Source organism: Lepisma saccharinum, chromosome 22 (assembly GCF_977018435.1).
Source record: "Lepisma saccharinum chromosome 22, izLepSacc3.1, whole genome shotgun sequence".
In the NCBI taxonomy this organism is placed as follows: Eukaryota; Metazoa; Arthropoda; class Insecta; order Zygentoma; family Lepismatidae; genus Lepisma; species Lepisma saccharinum.
Window position 1 is genome coordinate 4099509 of NC_139250.1, and position 17345 is coordinate 4116853.

Consider the following 17345-nt stretch of genomic DNA (forward strand, 5'->3'; position numbering starts at 1 on the left):
AGGAAATATTACAGCAAGACATCACAGTCGCCAGGCTGAAATTTTCAGTCGCCATGGCAACCAGGATTTTTCGAGCCCTGCCAATAAAAGTGATAACGGCTTAAAATGGAAATATTTTTTATTACAGAACATATCAAATAAATAGTTTCTTTGCATTCTTATTTTGTATAAATAAGAGAAGAAATAACTATTTTTAAAAATATGACTTTAAAACAATAACATTCAATTTATCACTATTATCATGGAATATTAAATTTAAACTCATATTAAATAGCAAATATAAATCAATTTTAAGAAATTTAAGGACATTTGTGTCAACTAAAAATACACTCAAGTGTCAAGTTGAAAATTACATATTCATTTCAGAAAGGCAGTTATTTTGTTCTCCAAAATGGCGAGAGTACAACATATGTTTTTTCAAGAAATGGACAATGTTATTTTTCATGATAATAATATGTTATGCCATTTCATTACATCATTTAGCATTGCAGTTGTGATAATGTTCCTTCAAAGATAACAACTTGTTTATTCCACCATAGTGACATGTCACTGTATGTTATTATGCATCCATTTTTAGTATTTCTTGAACCTGTCAAGCTGTAATGTGCTAATTTTATTACTTATTAGTGTTACTGTCTAAATTTTGTTTGAACTGAAAATATTTAAGAAGTGCAGTCAATCAACAATATTTGCATACCAAAACTACTATGAACAAGCATTATTGGCAATTTTTACATCAAGACAATAATATATAATGACAATAATGGATACTTCCAAATGCTTGTTATAGGTGGTATTTAGCAATTTTTTATTCATAACTGCTATAATATCAATTCTTTATATTTGTTAATATTTTTAAGGGTATTTGTTCGTATTTCTATTTGAGCAACTCTATACCACAATTCTTTGCTACTGATTGACAGATTTGTATATAGTTGTGATATTTGTGCCTACAATAAAATGTTTATTTAAAAAAGAAACAAAGAAAAGAAATGCTCACGAAGCATATTAGTTACAAATAGCAGATCATCTTGTAACATTAAATTTCATTAGCTTCAAATTTGAATTATTTTTGGAAGATTGTCCATTGTCATTTATCTTTCCAGATCCCATAGTTTTACACAAAATAGGTTAAGATTCGTTTTTATTCCCAAAAAAATGCTACATGCTATTTTATTAACTAATATTATTTGTACAATTATAGTACATTGCCATCCAGATTGGAATTCTATTTTTAAAATTAAATTTTTACTTTAATTTAATGATATTTGTTACATATATGCAAACGTTTTAGTGCACAAAAATTAATATTTTTCCTTCAATTATTACATTCACAATCTGATTTAGGATATAAAATCATACAGCTCAAAATTATTGAAAAATATATAATATTTTTTACAACAATGTTGAATTACAGAAAAATTTACATTTATGGTACAATGGAAAAATAACAGAGTATTCCATAGTATCAATATGGACATTATAATAGCAATGTTGCAAACCCTGGCCTTCATAGTAAATGAATGAACTTGTTCATGCAACTAGTTATATTACAAGACAAAACTTGTTAGTGATCTAATACAGAAAAAAACCCTAATGTTGAAATGTACGATGTCATGTTTACACTTGTCAAGAGTTTATGTATGTGTATATTGTTAAGAGGTTACAAATTAACAGGATTGCTGAATTTGTTAATTTCATGTTTTATAGTTGTATTCATATACTCTATTGAATGTAAAATAATGCTATGCTATATGAAGAATTTGTTATACTTTAAAATTACTGTAATTGTTTTTGTATATATGCAGATATTTTCATCAAATTATGCACTGATGACAATAATAAGTTTTTCATTATTATCCAAGTGTTAACTGGAGTTCTGTATTTCAAACTGTTAACGACTATTTTGCATGGAACAATTGCATTACACCTTCCTTGTGTACAATTTTCACAACTCTGTAAAATAACGAACAGATATGATAATAAGTTCAGGGGGAGTATGGGAAAACTTATAGTTTCTTAAAATCCACTTACTAATCCTTGTACAAAATCTAATCTTCCATTAACAGCTGTGATTGATCATCTATAAATATTTATATCCCAACACTGTGTATTAAAGTCTCCATTACAACAAATCCCATCGTACAGTTGCAACGTGTTATAATTTTAAAATTCTGTGCATAACATATGGGTCTATAATGTAAACATATGTTGCTAATAATTTGCACTAATGCCTATGTCGTCACACAATGTACGACAAATTCACGGACACTGTTCAAAAACTTACATGCAATAAGCAATTTATGAAATTTTAAAATTACTTTCATATATTTCTTATTTGATTATTTATTTCCAACAACGATTATTGGCCTACATATGTACAAATATCCAATAATAATATAATGATTATCACTTTCAGAATGCTGTATTTGAATCAGAATGAATAAATTTATCAATGAAACAATGTTGTTTAAAATTGTGTGAACAATTTCAATTTTAAAAAATCTTGAAATGTCCCAGTTTAAACTGACGACTTTGTTAACGTTTTTACAACTAATACTTCTTTTCAATTAAATTTTGTAACTAATCACTATGTTTTCTATTTTGTATCCCATGAGTATTTTCATTGCTATTTTGCTTACATACGTATCTGTAATTGTAAGTGTAATAATATCATAGAGAATAAAATAGTCTGTAGATTTTCTTTTGTTCAAATTTAAAATATATTTCCATTGTTGGTTACTATCTTGTAGGTGTGTTCAAGTTTTTTCTGCTTTTAGATATGAAGAAGTGAATTTTAGTGTATAACTTGCTCAGGATGTGGTAAACATAATGACAATAACAAATTGTTAGATATAGAAACATTAAACATGTGCCCCTGTTTCAACTTGACAAGATTAAAATGAACAGAAACTTAACTAAGTACAAGATTGTGTTTGTAGTGATACCTAGAACATTACAGGAGTCTACTTGAATTAGAGAATTAGGCATAATTGTATGCAATTACAAGCGAAGGATGGCAATATAAGGATTATTCTATGTGAGAAATTATTCTCAACATATACATATGTGTGCTCATTTATACACCTTTGTGCACACACAAGTTCAATCCCAAATATTATAGGTTACTCGCATGTAATGATAGTGTTACTGTGGACCAATGATTAAAATAATACATTATTTTATAATTTAATGTTCTAAAATGAACAACTGTAAGAATAAACATGTAAAAATTGACAATGACGTATACAATTAAATTAAGAAGGGTACGGTTTTGTTGCTCCTAACCCCAACCCTCCTTTTATTTTTGGATAATTAACCTATATACATATTTCTTCCAAAAATACAAATTTATTTTTAAAAATAATGATTTCTTGATAGTATTACCTTTCTTGTACAGTAATTTTAAACTGTTTGATGCCATATCACTGTCATGGACATGTCATAAAGAATTTATTTTTAAGTAATTCATAAATTCCACATTTCTCAACCTTGTTATTTTATTAAATGTTTATAAGAAATAAATATATATTAGTATAAAACACACAATACTGTTTAAGAGTCCACCATGAAAAAAATAAAAACAATATTCTTTGGAAGTTGCCACCCTTCTTTGTATTGCCAGAATAGACACATTGTATTGTTCTGCTAATATACATGCTTTGCTGCTATTAGAGAATTAGCAGAAAAACATATAATTGTCCTGGGAAAGAATTTAGAAGTTATGATTGTATATACCTGTGCAAATATGTGGAGCATGTACGTATGTGTGTGCAAGCACGCATGTGTGTGAGCGAGCATGTAGTCATAAGTATAATTGTACGATCGTGGATGTCTCATCGTTATGAGTGTGGGTTGCATTGTAGTTTGAAAGTACTGAGCTAATAAAAAATACATTGTTATAAACTGTGGACTGTGAAGAAAATACAATTTGGAACGACAAATATATATGTTGAGTGGCAATCAGTATAAGCAGATATTAAAGACAACCCTTGTGTTCATCCTGTACATAGAGATGTTGCTGTTTGATTGGTTGGATATTGTTGTTGTTTATTTTCTGTGGAGATAATAAATTGTTAAAAGAGGCAGAGTTGTTTCTTTTCATGTCACTTTATGTTTGTTAGTTGTTAAGTTATATGGAACAGCAACTAGCAAGGAGATTGAGCATTCAGACGTACGATTATGGAATGACCATGGTGTTGTTGAACCAAACATCATGAGAAGTGCTGAATTCCGTCATCTGCAACATCATGGGTGGCATCCCCGACTGCACAGTGGTAGCGTCGTTACCTTGCAATCAAGTCGTTCTGGGTTTGACACCCAGTGGAGGCACAAGTTGATAAGTTCACACTTTAACCTATATGTCCAGCTCTGATTAGCCTTACTGTGAATAAAGTGGACTTCAAATCCAGTACAAAAGAGCAACATATTGTGTATTTCACTTGAATTTACCACAATAAACAAATTGCAAACTTTCCCTGTACTCGTTCTGCCAGATTGTCTCGCATGACAATCTGGCAGAACTCTGTGTCTGGGATGATGAAAAAACAAGAAGGATTGCTCACTGTAAAACGCAGACATACGGTACTTCACAAACTACGGTTTCTCCTGTATGTAGTACTTAATGAAACATTTAACTGTGTTAATTAGTTTATCCAAACTTCAAATTCACTTCCACAATCATTTCCAGTATTCTGAAGCGCTTCCTAATGGAGTCCATTAGTGGAGACATCACAAGCAGACGACGAGCTGGAACCGAGTCTACACAACGAGAAAACGTGTTTTCTTCCTATTCAAATCAACGCTATTTTCCTTCAGAAGGGGTAGCTTTAACCCTCGGATGCATGTCACTTTTTTTTTACAACTTTACATATGTGGGGTCAATTTGACCCCAATGCAATTATGCATTGAAATAAGTACGACAGAGTAAATAGTTCAGCTAATATGGTATATTGGTCAATAAATATAACTCTGAATATAACATAGGAAACAATTACCCTTTTGTTATTATTATTTAAGCCCCCCCCCCCAAAAATAACAATGTATTGACAATTCACTGTTCTACATATTAATGGTAGTTACACTTCGCTCGCAATTATCAGAACTTCAGTTGACCTGAGAAAACGTATTTTAGAGATAACACAATACAGCACTAAATATTATTTTATCTAGAACAAATAAATTTTAAAAAAATAAATAAAGAGAAGAATGTGCCGGCCTCACATGGCAATTAAATACACCTCACTCGCATTCTGAGCACACCACAACCACACTGCTGTGGACCTTGCACACAGGTTTCCCACACCTTCTGCAACGTTCCATCGTCTTCCTGTCCTGTTTTCGTGTGCAGACCTGGCATCTTACTCTTTTCTTTTCTTTGAATATCTATCCTCCAGTCTCTGTGTCTGCCTTACTACGCCGCAAAGTTTCATTGCCTCGGTTTCTTCATGTTCAAGCTTTGGCACCTCCCCCGCATGTGAGGAAGAATCAACTCATTCTCCAACTCGATAAAGAATATACGGGGTCTGTGACTGACGCCTGAATAGTAATTAGAATGCTGTGACAAGTAGCTTGTGTATGCATTGAGAACGCCTACATTGATTACATTATGGAAGAGGGCCATTGGCCATCGAGGTGCTGTCTTCAGCAGATGTATGTTTGAACCAGTTTGTCCATGGCGTCCACTCCACTCTATATTTGGATGTAAAGGTTTATAATTTCTGGCTTCTTCTTAGAATCATCATCATCAATGTGTATGTCATGATGCATGGTATTTAGTAGAATGACATTCTTGCTTTCCTTCGGCACGTAGCTTACCAGGATCTCATTTTCATGGAAGGCGAATTGTGATGTGTAAGGCTGCCTTGTCTTCATATTAGTAAGTGCAGGTGGGATTTCACGTTTGTTTTTCTTTACTGTTCCAACAATGGTTACATTTTGTAACAGGAGAACGTTAGCCAAGTCATGACTTGTGAAGAATTGGTCAGTTGTGATATTTCTTCCAGAGTTCCGCAGTGTGTAGCACAGTTTCTTCACGACGTTGCTGACGAGGTTCTTTTGAACTGGCTTTCCTGGCTGTCATCCCAAGTAGATTAGACCGTCTTTGGCGTAAAAGTTATCAGCATCGCACAACCAGAAGATCTTGATGCCGTATTTGGCCGGTTTACTTGGTATGTATTGCACAAACTTGCATCTCCCACGGAAAGGCACTAACTGTTCATCAATCGTAAGAAAGGCGCCGGGTACCGTGATTCTGCGACAGGTTTTGATAAATAGTGTCCAAATATATCGAAATGCAGCCATGTGATCAGTCTCCAAACGTGCAGCGCCAGTACGTTTGTCATCAGATCAGAGCAGCCTTCTGATGTCTTCGAAACGATTTACTCCAAAGGTTGCTTTGTATTGTTACTTCGGGTTGGAAAATTTGTTGAGAAAAAGTTCATGAACAGGAACATCCCAACTTCTCTCAGTTGGCCTCGAACCGCGCCAAATACATCTGCGCATGCGCACTTTGCAGTGAGTCATGGCAGGGTGGGTGGTTGACCTTGAGATGATTTAGTTTATTTTTTTCCGTAATTGATCATAATATGTTAGATCAATTTCCCTTTATGAATGTTTTCCTGCTGTTTTCAGGCTGGGGTCAAAATGACCCCACACATGGAAAGGATGGGTATTGTTAAAAAAACGTTAAAAATATAATTTAAAATAAATTGTAAGAAATTTATTTATACATGTTCCTATAGCTGAAGTAGCATGGTAAGATGTCACAGAAAATCAGAATTATGTATTTAGATTTTATTATAATACCAGGAAATAAACAGACAGTGGGGTCAAAATGACCCCACACATGCATCCGAGGGTTAATTGTTGCGACAGCAGTTATGAAACAAAATTATGATGCATATCGTACATCAATGTAAAGATGAGATTTCGGAGAATACAACTATATATATCACATAACTTACAGAGAATAAGGTAGCGAATAACCAGAGTAAGAAAATCATGCACTTTCATAACATTCCAGTTTCGAGCACAGCCGAAGCCGACCCGATCTCAAGTCGGCCACGCTGCCGCTATGGATGTTGGGAAACCAGCAGCCTCAGGCGATTGAACCGACGGCGCCCATTGGCTGAGATTTCTTTTGGAGCATTCGCTTTACTCGATTTTCTACTCCATTTATTCTTTACATTTTCATCTGTAAGGTATATGTTATATATAGACGTATTCTCCGAAATCTCATCTTTACACTGATGTACGATGCACACACAATTTTGTTTCGTAATTGCTTTCACAATAATTAAAGCTACCTGTTCCGAAGGAAAACAGCATTGAATTGGATAGGAAAAAAAAGTACGTGTTTATTTGTTTACTCAGTCCCAGCGCGTCGCCTGCTGTAACATCACACTATTGGACTCCATACTCCTGTAAAACTTCAGAAAAATTATTAAACAAACAGAACCACTACCAATATTGTAATCATGCAATCAAAACTTGGGCCAATAAACCTCTCAAGTTATAAAAATTAGAGGTAAAAAAATCGAAGGTGGACATTTATCAAGGTGAAGTGTTTTTTTTTTCGTGATATCAACTAGGTGATTTCCAGATAGGCTTCTGAGAGCTAAGGTCACTCTCATCTTCAGGGATTGAAGCCTATCCGAAAAACACCTAAGGTCTAAATCACCATCCCTGAGACCTTCTGTAAACAAACGGTCTCACCGATTCGATGTATCACTCCGCGTCAGCTGATCCATGACCGCAATCATCTGCTGTTACACTCATAGTTCGCCGCACCTATTCGTTTTATATAAGAGCCTCTGAATGTGAGAACCCGTTCTCAAAACATCAGATGAATATGCATCCGCATACATTGGTACTCTCCCGGTCATTCTCTCTTTCATAACCCTTAAAACTGCAGACACTGACACACCACTGCACTGGGATACCAACTTAACCACTTCATTTACTGGTTTCTCAGGATAATACTGACAGAACGTTACATAAATATTGAGCAGAATCTGTTTCTCACCCCTTTTCAAAGGCTGTCCTTGCTGCTGTTTTGAAAACAAGCTCGGAGTAAACGGAGACTTTCCCTCACGCATAGAACTCTGCATGTTATTTTTCTAAGGCTAAGTCAGGCAATATTACTAAGTTGCACTACTTCCTTGCTGTTCACATGATTATTTTTAGAAAAGAACCAATGTTATAAAATATCATTATGTACACAAATCTCTAAGCTCATTGAAAGTTATATTACTACAAATTGTTCACACTTATCTTGCCTTGCCATGTCACCAAGTTATTTTACGAAGTGCACTATATTTGGCGGAACAAAAATCGTTATTAGGATGCTTGTCAAAGTTTCCAACCGCAATTAATTTTACGAACGTTTTGTCTTGTTTTCATCATCATCAATATATTTATTGGACTTACAGCAATGCATATGGCTGTTTATGCCCATTATATATTTTATTTACATAAGATACAATTTACATAAAATGTACAAACAAATTTCAAATACACTCCTATCTATATCAAACCTTAGAAATCAGCGGCGTGCATTCTGGGTACGCAAGGTACGCACTGAGTACCCACAACACCGTAAGAAAAAAAAAAATTTCCCCACCTTCTCGGAGCATGAAAATTCAACTATCGTCTCTCCGAAACCCCTTCCACTGCCAGAAATTCTATCTTCCGTACGAGAACGCTGCTGCCTTGCCCTAGTAGCCTGGCCCTCCAGGCAGTCCCGAACGTCTGCCCGAATGATCCCGATTGTGCCTTCGGTGTTGCCCGCACCCACCCCATCCACCGTGGCTTCTGCCGATTTCCACGAGCAAAAGCTGCTGCCTCTGTTGGGTACCCTAGAAATTCAGAGGGCAATACCCATTGGCTCCGATCAGCCCCCAACATATGTTTGGGTCTTCCCGCGCTCGTCCCACGCTGCATTTTCCTGTTCAAAGCACATGGTTCTAAGAAGCCAGGGTACCTAAGATTTTGGCAGCGTCTGCAGTGTTGGTAGTAGTCAACATATATTTTTTCTTTAATGTTTAGTTTACTAACATTGTACAGACACGCTTATTTTATTTTATTGCAACCAAAGCTGTGCTTTGGTTGCAATAAAAATGCGTTATAAAAATTTATTACTGACATAGAAATCGGAGCGGAAGGCAAGAACATGTTTATCGGGAGGTGAGGGAAATGGAGTGATCGACTGAGCATTGCGTTTAACCTGAAACCCTTTTCGGCGTCGTCATGTCAGTGTATCAGAGGGAAATTATATGGACAATTTGTATGTTTCACACCATTCTCATTATCTGTCTTTCTCATTCTAGAGATCAAAATTGTATTCGTGTCACTTTGCATTTCAGCTTATGATAAGGATGGGTGTTGACTGTTGACCCGACGATATAAATGAACGAAAGAAAGAAACATAAACACAATGCTTACTATGGGATTCGAATGTACCCCCGCTCCCTTACGTTGCAAAGTTATGTAAATGGACGTTCTATTGTGCCGAACATAAGGGTGCAAAATCATATTGGTGGTTGGGGAATATCTCAACCTACACACACGCGCGCATATTGTACATATATAAATAATATTATTATCATATACATATTTATAATGTCATTCAATATAAAAAAATAATGAATTTCTAAATATTTAAAAATGCATTATTAATAAATACATAGAAAGAAATCAATTTGTTACTTTTATATACATCAGATATTTAAAAAGTATCAAACTAATTCATTTACTAACTGGTTAAAGAATAAAGATGTCAATAAATTACAAAAATAGTTGGAATCGTTTTATTATGCAATAGTTTTTCTATTAACATCATATATATATTTGTCTTGCATTCTTGTTTTACTTCTATTGTGCATATTTTGCTATTGGTGTGGATCTGTTAAAGATCTCTTGAAGAGGTGGTGTAAGTTTTTAATATTATCCTTCATCTTTCATTGTTATAACAAAAACTCTCCCTCCCCCCGGGAAATTTTGGTGTGGGGATTTTTGAGGCCAAGATTATTGGTAGGGGGAAATCCCTCCCTTTCCCCTCAGGACTTCGAACCCTGCCCAACATTTATTTGAGCTTTTGACGTGTGTTGGGATTAATACCATTCTATTCTGATGCATTTTTTACGAGAGTCCGTAATTTCTTCATTCTACAAAATATCTCGTCGACTGACAACCCTGATCCATTCGTCTACAAATGTGAGTGGCTATTTCGAGGGAGGAGACACTTGTTATCGCGAGAGGTTGACGTTTTTTGTATCTTCCGTCTTGCGTGTGAAATTTGCGGTGTTTCGTTCTTATTATTGTTTTGTCAGTGCGGTGAAGAGGTGAAATAGAAATAATATGGAATCGGGAGTTGTTGATGACGATCTGGAGAGAGTTTTTTCGTCATATAGTTATGAAAAGAAAGTGGAAATAATCCGAAATGGAAGGCCTGTTCCTGAATTGAAGGACTTGTCTCCGGCAGGAGTTACGAAGAATGGTAAGCAATATGTTAGGCATTTTCAGGAAAAAACTTACTTATGTGTGTATTTCTTCCTCAACCCTTAACTAAGATATTACTTATTTAAACATTTGACTGTCCTTTCGTTCCCGTTCAAGGTGCATCGCGCTGCATGAAGAAACTAATCAAGGTTGAATTGTTGGACTGCACGTTTTTTGAGAATATATTCGCGAAGCAGGTATATAAAATATAAAATATCGTGTTACATCTGAATCTCTCCAGTAGCGTTTTAAGGTTATATCTTTATATAAAAAAAATCCTGAATTAGATCCCATTTCAATTCAACTAACTTCAATCAGCTTTAGTGTGCATGTTACGCGCTGAAACAGGATCAACTCAACTCAACTGGACTAAGCAACGCAACAACGCAGAATCTCTCCCGTGACACCTGTCACGCGGATTAAACATTACATGAATTATAATACCGTCAGGATAAGTGCCTACAGTCGGAGTTACCGAGAATAAACCTAGGAGGATTTGATTTTAGTACCTGAAATGACGTTACATAATACTACGGTGGTTCTGAATATACACATATATTAAAGCACAGATAAATACACAGTACATCTTGCCCTCTTTCACTCGATCTCACATTCATACACTCATTCCATGGCATATTGCGACAATATGATAATTACAAAGGTTAGATTAATTAATATTTTGACTGTACTCATGCTATTTCTTGGCTATATTGCCGTTTACAATTTACCGTTTAGGATTTTAAGTATAAAGTGAATAATTGTTCCTTGTGCGAACTCCTTTTATCTTTTCTGAAGGTATAAATATATTTCAATGAACTTTTGTTTGCTGTTAACATAAACTCTGATCTACAACATTGATTGTCAGCCGGAATACCGATGTCTAGTTATGCCCCAGCACTGATTTAAGTTATGCAATGATTTGATTTACGCAGATTCGCAGTAGATTGGCGTCATCTCTCTCACACACGCACATGGTTGGATCTTACCTTCGCTGCATTCCCTCTGACCTGGGTAGGGTGAAAGTGGTCCTACAGTTTTGGAAGACGTCTGCACTCCATTGTTGCACTTCGCGGTCATACTGGTTGGCAAAAATGGGTCTCCCGGCAGTTCCGTATGGCATCATCGGATCCTGACTTCACTCGTTCACTTCTCGCGGTTTCCGATGGACACACGTGGATATTAAATGTTATTAACTTCTGCTAACTTAGGACGTTGTTTCGGACGATTGACACAGGTGGACGTGTCTGGCGTTATTCTCACATATCACGCGTATGTGCACGAATGCGTTGACGGTGAGGGGGAAACGACCCCCCTGGGTCTACTGCTCTACTCCATGGCTCTAAAACACTCACTCGAGGAAAAAACAAATCCAGACCACGGGTCTGATCGCGACTCCTAGCTAGGTCGCACGTAGCTCACACTCCGGTGGCGATTGTAGGCAAACTGTTTTCTCGCTATTCCGAATCATCCCTTTTATTCCAGATTTGAACGAAGTAACGCTCTAGCCTCTGTGTTTAGGTATTCATTTATTGTTTCTGGTGCTTTGACCGTTGTCCTTCTATCCTGGTCAACGCTCACTCCGGTACTTAACCTCTGGTAGCAGCCCCTCGTGCAGAGATTAGGCTAAATCCTCGGCTATTGTATTCGACACGTTCAGTAAGGCCAACTCACCAGGATACCGTCTCCCATTGAATCCAGCGATGAATCTTTAATAATTCATAACTCCTGTATTTCTGTTCTGATTAGGCTCAATTCTTGGAATCAGTACTTTCATGATGTGGTCTTCCGCTGGTTAAAATCTCATCCAATTCGGTCCATTGGTTTAGAAGTTGCTCTTTTCCTGCTATTCCCCATTTGAATGCATGTAAATCCGAATTCGGGCGAAAAACGGTGGTTGAGCAAGTTAGTGTTGGCTAAGACAGTCGCTAGACACCTTTATTCGCGACGAATTTTAATATTACCAATTGTAATTAATTCTTAATAACGGGCAATTAGATTAATTACCTGTTACTCAATATTTGACCGTTATATGCATAAAGTAAGCTTAAATTCTGCTTCCTTTAACATACCAAAAAATTCGGCAAAAATCTCTTTTTTTTCGTATGAATGCATTTGATACAGCCACTAGTATTGTTTTCAAAGTTTGGTAAATTATCCACTAAGGATTTCACTTACGTATTTCTCTTGCGTACCCTAGTCTAAATGCCACCGCACGCCACTGTTAGAAATATACATTACCATGTTATATCATTTTGTCTAAAAATTGCAAGTAAAATATATTCAAAGAAAGAAGCCAAATTTATGGGAAATGATTACTGGTGCAAAGAGTTAACCATAAAGGTGAAGCAATAAGTAAAAAAAGAAAGAGCATTGGGTTTAAAGTGAGACGTCATTTGCGGCAGCGTATCCCATACTACAAATTTGCCATTGTTTTACCTTACGTAATGAATCCTGTAACAACGCTGGATTTTCTTGCGGATTATTTTACTTCTATGAGTTGCAATGCTTTCTGCATACAGGTGGTTTTGTTTACAGAAGGTGTCAGGGTTTGTGATTTGAACTATAGTTGATATGCCAAGAAAACCTTTCATCATAAATAACATTTTTTTCGAAATCCAAACAGTGCACATTACTTTAAGGAAGATTCAAATTTTGTGTGACAATGATTGCCAAAATTCTACGATAAATAGTCTTCCTGCTAGGAGAATTTGAAAAAAAAATCATAAAACAATCGGAACCCTTACCGAGGAAAGTTGTGAAAAAGAAAACATCGGCAATTTTATTATACCTTCTTTATCTTTCCAAGATCTTCTCAGAAAAATAGTTGTGAGTGATACAACTCATTAAAATATATGCTAGGAGATGTAAAAACGTAAAGTGGGAACTGGAAGTGATTAGGGGTGGGTTCGCTTTGGGTCCAGTGTTGCCACAATCTGTAAGCACAATTTCCCTTTCCAAGGGGTAAAATTTCCCTTTTTCACCCATTTTTTCCCTTCATCTAAAGAATTATTTAGTGTATTTATATATATTTAGTATATTATTTAGTATATATTATGTATTTAGTATATTATTTATTTAATTATTATTATTAAATACTAGCGTTGACCCATGTTCGTATGTATGTATAAAATGTTAATCAATTTAACTTTTAAATGCTACGACGCCAGGGGTACCGGGTTCGAATCCTGGCCTGGGCATGGCTGTTTGTGAGTGTAAATTCATAAATTTAATCATATCATTACTCATCCCCATCTTTGCAATTAGTCAAAAGAGGCAGAAAAGCGAAGTAAAATAAACCAAATCAATAAACAATAAATTCAATAACTTTTAAATGTTTTTTTGGAAGATTTAGATTTTATTTCTAAACCAAGTTAATTTTTTTGTTTTGAGATGAAAGCTAAAACTATGTTATAGTTGGCAACTGAAAATTATCATCATTAAAAATCAAAACACACAAACAGAGATTGGATTTAGGGAGGCCAATGCCCCTTGTCTTCATCACACCATCAGAAGAAAATTAAAAATATTCTACACAAAATGCTGTTCTAGTAAGGCGCACATATGAAGAGTTTCTGTGGAAAATCACATTTTTGCCTCCCCATAAAAATGTTAAGTTCGGCGCACGGATATACGCGTCTTATTAAAAAAAGATATATAGTACATACCTGAGCAAATGTTCTATTCTGGTAAATTTCACATATTAGGTGGAAACTTCTAAAACACAGCAAGTTTCTTATTAAAATTTAATCCATTGTTGGTCACTTCTTGCCACTCTGCATGGAATTTTTTAACTTGTTTCTGCGGTGCTTTTTCGTCTTCCGATAATTCTCCACGACGTTTTCTAATATATTCTGGAGTTGCAGATAGTTTCCTTTGCTTCCCTTGTTCTCGCGTCGTCCAAGACGGGCACAGCCTTCCAGCAAACACTCGTACACGACGAATAACCCACCCAGTGTCCAATGAAGGTTTGCGACAAAGATAACTTTATGGTTTGCACGTGTAGTGTTTGAGGCAAAATTCAGAGAACCGGGGAAAGCTTAAATAAACAATACCCTCGGACTCCCACTCCCATAAGGGTGAATGGCCAATGACCTCCGGCCCCAAACGGTAGACAGATGCGGGTCAACCCAAATTCCACCCTTCCTCTCAGAACAAAGTATACGACAAAATAAAAAATAAAAAAATTCTCATTTTCAAAACTGGAATCTGTTATAATGTTTAGTCTGTCTTAAAATTTCCCTGAAAATTCGCTATTTTTCATCGAATTTCCCTTTTCCCTTAAAATTAGCTCCAAATTTCCCTTCAAAAAGGGAAATTTCCCTTCATGTGGCAACACTGTTTGGGTCAGTGGGATGGTTCTCACTTATCGCACAACATTTGAGCAACCTAATGTTCTGACGTCACGCGAGACCGTTTTTAATTTTAGGCTAAATGCCTACGTTGTTAGGTTAGGCTAGCTATAGTTAGTTATCTTGCCCTAAATAATAATTTTTCATTGTATTTATGCTAATGGAACCTAACCTAACCTCATAGGCCACAGATTTAGGCATTCCTCGTCCGACGTCGGAAAAACAAGATAGCAATACTGTTGTGCGACAAGGCAGACCCCGCCGTGGGAAATCGTCAAATTGTCCATTATTACCATTATTGTGCGATAAGGGAGACCCCGCATCGAAAGGAGTTTCTTCATTGCACAACGCGAGGCTAACTTCGTGTTCTGACGTGAGTATTTTTTAGGTTTGGTACCCTTTAACATAAATATACGGCAAATATATTACTTATGCTCTAACAAGCCTAACTTAACAACCTAGGCAAACACTGAAATCTAATATAGCATAACAATGAAAAGCATTATGCGATGACGTCAGAACGTAAGGTGCTCCCGCGTTGTGCGATGGGAGAGAATCCTTATCTAATTGTAGTTTCACTGCACTATTAGTTTTATTTGCATTTCCTTTAAATATTATTAATATACATATATTAGCATAAAATCTCCCCATTACATAATTTATGGCATAAGATGCACTTGAAGAGAGAATAAATTACAACAGTTACCCCAGTTGTGGTACTGATAGCAACACTGTTCAAGTATTACTTTATAGATTCGTCCCACACCACGGTAACTTAAGCGAGGAACAAACGAATTACATAGTTTTATTCATTATACATCATAATTTGTTGCATTTTAGTTAGGTTACATCGTATGAAGTTCATGTAAATAAGATATGTTTATTCCCCCTCAGAAGGAAATATTTATGATTTTCTAGCAACTACTTCTTTGCTCTTTGCTTTCTCCACGGGACAATCGGTAGCTTTCTCAGCTGTTATGAGTGAACTATAAACTATTTTTTTTGTTGTACAGAACCAATCACTTTTTTACAGTTCATGTAGTAATTCAGGCTGAGTGCAGATAAACAATAGTTTTATGCTTTTTGACGTGCAGTGTGGATTAGGTGAAAGAACCGGACAATATGCAAATGCTGAAGTAGAATCAAACATATTGCATTATATAAACTGTTCTGTTATTAACAGTCTGTCAGCTGACAACTTTCATCAAGTAGAATCTGTAAAATATATACGTATATATATTTAGCAATGATTAAGTTATTACGTTGGACTTACAGATACTATAAACTATACATTTTAATTTTCTACATAAGCATAATTTCTGTACAGATTGTCTCTGCATCTACTGAATGTACAGACTCATCACATTTGTCAAATCATAAGAATTGTGCTGGAGGAATTGACAGTGACAGTTCTGAAGTAGTGTTGCTTCGTTCTCGTAGAGAAACCAATTCGAAGGAATTGCCAAAACTTCAAAGTGATACATACCAAAGCACTGGAAATAAAGTAACTGGAAATTTGCAGCTTCAAATATCCACACCCAAAAAGGAAAGTGATTCAAGTGCTAGTCCATCTAGTGTGAATCAGAATGCACCAGAAGTAATCAGCAATGCAACGAAATCCACAAAAAGCAATGTTACAGAATCTTTGTCAATGACAGAGTAAGTTGTATTTCTAGTTTGGTTATTTTACGTCACTTTTCCACTCCTTGGATTAATCGCTAAGATGATATGAATGATGAAGTAACAAAAAGGCGATTAGACAAACACGACAATGCACATTTGCCTGACTAGGATTTGAAACTGGGACATCTGGTATCACAATGTGTTTTGCTGACCACTCTGCCACAGAGGCAGAGTAAATGTCAATAGATAATACTGTTTCGGCATGAGTTTACAATACCAGACCACTCTCCAATTTCTATAAAATTTCGTCTACTTACTAATTTCGGTGTCCTAATGACGTATCTGTAGTTCATATTTGGCAGTCACTTGTTGAAATTGTACATTTATGTGTAGAACTTGTAAAATAACCTTGCGATTTACCACGGTGATTGTCCATACACAGCAATTCAGAACCATCTTTCTTTCGCAATTCATTAATGGTCTTCCTTTACGCACAACAATCTGGCTATCTTGAATATTGACGTCAGACGAGGAATGCCTACGAGGTTAGGTTAGGCATGTTAGGTTAGGTTCCATTAGCATAAATACAAAGAAAAAATAATATTTTTGCTAAGAGAACTATACCTTGTCTTTCCTAACATGAAAAAGCTCTCTCCCGTGACATCAGAACACAATGTTGCTAAAGTGTTGTGCGATAAGTGACACCCATTTGGGGAAAATGGTGTGTTCCGTGGAGCTACTGTTCTTATGATAGGGTTACGTTACGTTAACAAAACATAGTTTATTTTGTTTTTTCTCGATTTCCATACTCGACCGCCAATTATTACATGCAGATTCGTGATTAGGATGTCTCAATTAGTGAGTAGGCGAAAT

The 17345-nt window shown here is 35.7% G+C and overlaps 1 protein-coding gene across 1 annotated transcript in view; it reads left to right on the forward strand.

Moving 5' to 3' along the window:
* Nucleotides 1-15791: 15791 nt before the first annotated feature.
* The window catches only part of Nhe1 (Na[+]/H[+] hydrogen exchanger 1), a 36405-nt gene continuing 34851 nt past the window's right edge, over nt 15792-17345 (forward strand). The window contains exon 1 of the mRNA XM_083144192.1: nt 15792-16508. Within this exon, the coding sequence (XP_083000318.1) occupies nt 16096-16508 (413 nt within the window). The 5' untranslated portion in view covers nt 15792-16095. The remainder of the gene's footprint in view (nt 16509-17345) is intronic.